Source organism: Leucoraja erinacea, chromosome 11 (assembly GCF_028641065.1).
Source record: "Leucoraja erinacea ecotype New England chromosome 11, Leri_hhj_1, whole genome shotgun sequence".
NCBI lineage: Eukaryota > Metazoa > Chordata > Chondrichthyes > Rajiformes > Rajidae > Leucoraja > Leucoraja erinaceus.
The window spans coordinates 29,409,057-29,415,056 of record NC_073387.1 but is presented as its reverse complement, the minus strand read 5'-3'; the positions used below and the strand labels follow the sequence as shown (position 1 = coordinate 29,415,056).

Sequence of the window (6,000 nt, the reverse complement as noted above, 5' to 3'; positions counted from 1 at the left end):
GGGGGGATCTTATAGAAACTTACAAAATTCTTAAGGGGTTGGACAGACTAGATGCAGGAAGATTGTTCCAGATGTTGGGGAAGTCCAGAACAAGGGGTCACAGTTTAAGGATAAGGGGTAAATCTTTTAGGACCGAGATGAGAAAAACATTTTTCACACAGAGAATGGTGAATCTCTGGAATTCACTGGCACAGAAGGTAGTTGAGGCCTGTTCATTGGCTATATTTAAGAGGGAGTTAGATGTGACCGCTGTGGCTAAAGGGATCGGGGGTATGGAGAGAAGGCAGGTACATGATACTGAGTTGGATGATCAGCCATGATCATATTGAATGGTGGTGCAGGCTCAAAGGGCCGAATGGCCTACTCCTGCACTTAATTTCTATGTTTCTATGTTTCCCTCTCCTCACCCCTCTCCCTCTCCCACCCATCCCTCTCTCCCCCACCCCCTTCACTCTCCCTCCCACCCTCTTCCCCTACCCCTCTGTCCCTCTTCCACCACTCCCGCTACCCCTCTTGGGGGAGTTTTGGACACTCAGAGAATATGGGAACGAAAGTAAAGATAGGTAATGAGGCATGGAAGCAGCTGTGCTCTTATTGAATGGCAGAGCAGCCTAAGTCAGATGCATACCTCTCTCTCACTGACATACATCTTCATTGGTACTTTCGGATTCTTCAGACATGATTATCATTAAATATTGCCAGAGCTCTCCCTTATTGTAACGATTTTAACAATTACACACATGCACGTTCAAGCTGAGTCAGGAATGGCAGCTTAAGCCAAACCATCCTGCAATATTTGCCCGTTATGCCCAAGACAAACTATTTCTACATAGAATGAGAATTGAACATGAAAATCCACCTCTTTCTGTTTATTCACTGCTTAACCAGTTGAACCACCAGATGCATTATTTATTGCTTTTCTCAATAGGAGTTTTTTAATAGAAAATAAATAATAATTCACTTTTTCCCCATTTCCCATCATTTTCTGAAAGCCATGACTAAGTTTCACAAGTAATCACATAGCTCCTCAGTGAAACTGTTCTTTTAACCATCTTCACTTCCGCTTCCATGCACCTTGTACTCCCTTTCTATTCAAGCCTTTACCAACTGGGTTTCAGCAATCTATGTAGGGGTCATTGTTAGAGAAGGCAATACGCTTCCTAGGAATTAACTAACGAAAGAGAATCTGGGTAAAATATCGTTGTGATTCCTGACATTTTATCAGTCACTGTATTGTTTGATACCATTCCTGATTGGGAAAGAAGTGGTGAAAGTGCAATATGACATTTAAATAAATTTACGGTTCACAACAAGAAGCATTGAGATTACAGAAATTATATTATTTTAATTTAAGCAAAGCAATGTATAATGGAGATGTTTTTCATTCCAAAAGAAGTAACACGTTTTCCTGTTTTAGGCAGTTTTCTTGCTAATTCTCTTGTAAACCACACCACCACATGTTGATGTCTGCCAAAAAGAAGAAAAAAAATGACTTGCGCAAGTTCCAGCTAATATTTGGAATTTATTTTAAAACTGAAAAATCACTTACCTCAATAAGATTTCCACCTGAAATCTCTGAAGTGTGGTGATAGTTTGGAAAGTCGCAAACAAGTGCATTTCCTTCCATTTTGACTATTGCCTGATATATTAAAAAAACAGAAAGGTGGGTTCCATAGAGTTGAATATTTGTGACATTTTGTAATGAAAATTGTAAGAAAAATGTTTTTGTTTAGTTGAAACAACCAGTCTTAAGTGTATCTAAAATTATATTTGATAGAGATGAAATAAAACTAGCTAAACCTCTCCTGTCTCAAATGAAAGAACCATATGGAATGAAGACTAGAATGGAAAAGATGGAAACTAAGCAAATTATATAGTGAGGGGTGCCCTTGCAGCCGATCATAAGATCAATCCAAGAGAAACAAGCTATCGATCAATAGACAAATATTAGATCTAAACCATAGACATGAGCGTATGGAGAGGTGCAGTCCTATTGTTATTACATGCTCAGCTACTGAGCGAGTTATGTACACATACTGTACACTGTCACCTTTAGCCTAGGCATATAGATGACTACAGGAATTATTAAATTGGAATCTGTAGATGACAAAGAAAGTGAATTCCTGAACAATCTCAGCACTGATCTCATGAAAAACCTACATTCTGATTAGCCATGTTCCCAAGTGAAGGTGGATGGTCACATTTGCTTAATAGGTGGACATTGGATAATAATTGCCACTTGTTATTTCTTAATGCTTTGCTTACTCATGGGGGTGGCATGGTGGCGCAGCGGTAGAGCTGGTGCCTTATAATGCCAGAGACCTGGTTTCAATCCTGACTACCAGTACTGTCTGTACAGAGTTTGTATGTTCTCCCCGTGAACATGGGTTTTCCAATTTCCTCCCACACTCCAAAGATGTACAAGTTTGATTAATTGTACAAGGTTAAGTTGGCTTCGGTAAAATTGTAAATTGCCCCAAGTGTGTAGGATAGTGTTAATGTACAGGGTGATCGGTGGTCGGTGCGGACTTGGAGGGGCGAAGGGCCTATTTCTGTGCTGCATCTCTAAAGTAAACCAGACATTAAAATGATCTCAATGTTACCAAGTAAATCAAACATTTTCCAGGCTCACCTTGAATTTTTTGCCATCCATGGTTTCCATATCTGATTCCTGACCAATAGCAAATGTGTTCTTCATGGTTTTTCCACCAGGATAAATTTGGATCCAGGTAAAATAATTTCCATTTTGGGTGACGTCCGTAATGACCTTGGCGTTCCTTCCCTTTTCAATGACATCAGCAGAATACTCTGAGGAGAAATAATCAAGTTTGGCCATCTTATTTTACATTGCTTCAAAATCTATTTGTTTTATTCAAATGTTTTTTTCACAAAATAATTGTTCTTAGCAACTGTGCCTTTCATGTACTAACCGCTGATGCTTGGTTCTCCGGTCAAGGTTAGAGTAAAAGAGAAGTGGGCACCAATTAGAACAGTAATGCCAGGGTGGATGAAATCCTGCCTGTGATGATTCCGGATTTCATTCTGGCTTATTTTGTGCTTCTGATGAAATCAGTGACTCGGATATAGAATTCAAACAAATTATTAATATTTGCAGATCGATAAAATCAAATAAATGGAAGCCTGATAACCTTATTGTCAGAGGTGGAGATAATTTGGATTGAATTTTGCCTTCAGTTGCTAGTGCTCAATGCATAGACTAAATGACTGCACTCTACCAAAATTCAATTCAATTCTATTGACTTGAGCAGCCCATATTACATCATTGTTCAGCATAAATCTGAAAACCGATGAAGCTGGAACTCAGAAATAAAAACTGATCATTTGGGACATACTCAGCAGATCAGGCAGCATTGGAACAATAAAGAGACAGCCTCTCAGATCAATTATTATCTTTTATTTTCTTATGAAAGGCCATTGACCAGAAATAACTCCCCCGCAGATGCTGCCTGTGGCACCCTGACGCAGCGTGGAGCTGCTGCTTCCTCACAGTGCCAGAGACCCGGGTACGATCGTGACTACGGGTGCTGTCTGTGCAGAGTTTGAATGTTCTCCCTGTGACCTCGTGAGTTTTCTACCATATTCCAAAGACGTGCATGTTTGTAGGTTAATTGACTTCTTTCAATCGTTCCTAGTGTGTAGGATGTGTTACTGAGATAACATAGAATTAGTGGATGGGTGATCTATATTTGGCATGGACTTGGCGGGTGGTATTTCCACCCTGTATCTCTAAACTAAACTTTGAGTTTTCTAGCATTTTTTTTAATTTATAAATTTTCTATGGTTTGGGTTTATTTACTCCAGTAATTACACAATTGATAGATGGTCTCATTATGATGATGGGTTGAGATAAAACTTTAGGCTGGTCCAGTTCTAGAATTATTCTGTAGATTTTCCAAGTTGTACATTATTTTAGTCAATTTTTCCTGCAACATTCTGTGGATTAAAAAACATTTAAAATAGTGTGTGCTTAAGTTCTCAAACAATTTTGCTGAGATGGAAGAAAATTGATAGGAATTGACTTAGCTTTAAAGCTGACCTGTCCTTCATTGAGAACCACAAAGAACAGGAGTAAATATAATTTTTCAAGACTGCAGTAATAGAATAAGTCTCATCTCACACAACAAATGTTTTTCACTGTACCTCGATACATGTGACAATAAACTAAACTGAACTTATCTGAGAATTGCATTGAAACGAGATGTTCACAATGGCTTTGGAGGGAAATTAAAATTGCTGCTTTATTGCCAGTAACAGCTTAAAGCAAGTTTTAATTAAAAAAACAATCTTTATCTAAAATCTGCAAAATGCATTCGTGCTGCCGCACATGCTCTGCATCAGGTGTGACTTAAGTTCATTGCCCTGAAAAAGGTAGATCAGGTGGCAAGAATGTTTGCAACAATTTACCATTCACATTTTTGCATGCATTATTGGTTACCAAGCAGAATTAAATAAAACTTACAGTTGCAAAGTTAAACCAGTTGATCTTTAGAAATGAGTTGCTGTTCAACTCAGTAAATCAACTCGGGACCATCACTTGCACAACAATATTATGTAAAATAACACACATGAACCTTTTTGATCCAACTATCAATGTAAATTGGTATAACTTACTCAGGACCTTCATGAAATCTTCATAATTTTCCTGACTTGTAACTTCATATTTTCCGGTGAAAGCCATATTGCTACAGTTGTGATCAGGCACAGTCTGGAGATGAAGAGACCAGTGAATACAATGACCAGACACCCTGGCTATATATACAGATTTAACAGCCACACCTCAGTGATTAATTAACCAGAATTTTTATTTTTGTGTGTATAATATGAGGCAATTACATAATTTTATACCACTAAATGTATAATGTCATTGACCCAGAAGGCATTGTCCTTAAACATAACTGATCTAAAGATGAATTGGTTCAACTTTGCAATAAAAGCCCTAGATAATGTTGTAAATGTGCAATAGCTCAGCTGACTAAAAGGCAGACAGAAAATTCAACACAGCAGTGTGACTCTTTACCAGAATTAGTGGAACAAAAGTACAAAATATGTATAATTCGTTCTCACAAATCACAAAATAGATTGTGGTAATGCACAAAACAATTTCATTCAGGATCACACCTGTGCTGATTCCCTAAATCATAATTCAAGTTAATCTGCTGTTCTCTCTTCCCTTTGCTCTCCAATTTAAGAAAGAATTGGCAGGATGTCGGAGAACCAAATCCTAACCACAATGCGCATGGCAGTTGTGATCAGGCAGAAGAAAACATTACTGATGCTTATACTCTCCTTAGTCTGCCAATATCCTTGTCTGAATTCTATGAATTTGGTGTTGATTGACAATTAAGCCTTGGTCTACTCGGCTCAGTCCTTTTTCATTGGAATTTCTCTGTGAAAGACTCATTGGTGATGGTGCTTCTCCACTGTTTTATGCTGGACAGTTAGCCACCAAAAGAGAGGCTTGGCAAGTGGGATCTCTTTTGTAAATGTTGCACATTGGGTGAATTGTTTGATTTGCTTTTTCATCGTAAAGCTTTCCTAGCTGAGACTATCCTGCATAATACTTAGTCCGTCTAACACAACTACATTCGTTGTGGAAATTACTTTCAAAGGATACCAGGATTTATTTTTCATTTCCGTGAGCAAGTTCTTGTTCGTTTTGAAAGTATTTTTGGATTGTCCAATGGATACAATTGGATACATCCCGTGCTTGGAAAAAAATGTGGGTGTGTGTGCAGATAAGATTAAGCAGCATCCAAAAAGGGGGGGGGGGGGGGAAAGAGAGGGGGGGGGGGAGGGGGGCAGGGGGGGAGAGAGGGAGGGGGAAGAGAGGGGGGGGGCAGAAAGAGAGGGGGGGGAGCAAGAGGGGGGGGGGGGAGAGAGGGGAGAGAAAGGGGGGGGGGAAAGGGGGCTCACCCTGACATAATCAAACCCGCCAACAAGGAGGTGCCGTGGTAGTCTGGCGCACTGACCTCTACCGGG

At 39.4% G+C, this 6,000-nt stretch overlaps 1 protein-coding gene across 1 annotated transcript; it reads right to left on the bottom strand.

Annotated features, from left to right (window-relative positions):
- Nucleotides 1-536: 536 nt before the first annotated feature.
- Nucleotides 537-5,509, bottom strand: LOC129701630 (gastrotropin-like). Its single transcript, XM_055642949.1, has 4 exons — nt 4,633-5,509; nt 2,633-2,808; nt 1,550-1,639; nt 537-1,467 (listed from the first exon to the last, which is right to left on the bottom strand). The coding sequence occupies exons 1-4, from the start codon at nt 4,697-4,699 to the stop codon at nt 1,414-1,416; spliced, it is 387 nt and encodes a 128-aa protein (XP_055498924.1). The 5' UTR covers nt 4,700-5,509; the 3' UTR covers nt 537-1,413.
- Nucleotides 5,510-6,000: the final 491 nt, after the last annotated feature.

Coding starts and splice junctions, on each gene's coding strand:
- LOC129701630 (XM_055642949.1), bottom strand. CDS start 4,699: ATGGCTTTCACCGGAAAATATGAAGTTACAAGTCAGGAAAATTATGAA. Junction 1,640..2,632: donor TGGATGGCAAAAAATTCAAG/GTGAGCCTGGAA, acceptor TTAATATATCAG/GCAATAGTCAAAATGGAAGG. Junction 1,468..1,549: donor CAGGTGGAAATCTTATTGAG/GTAAGTGATTTT, acceptor TCTTTTTGGCAG/ACATCAACATGTGGTGGTGT.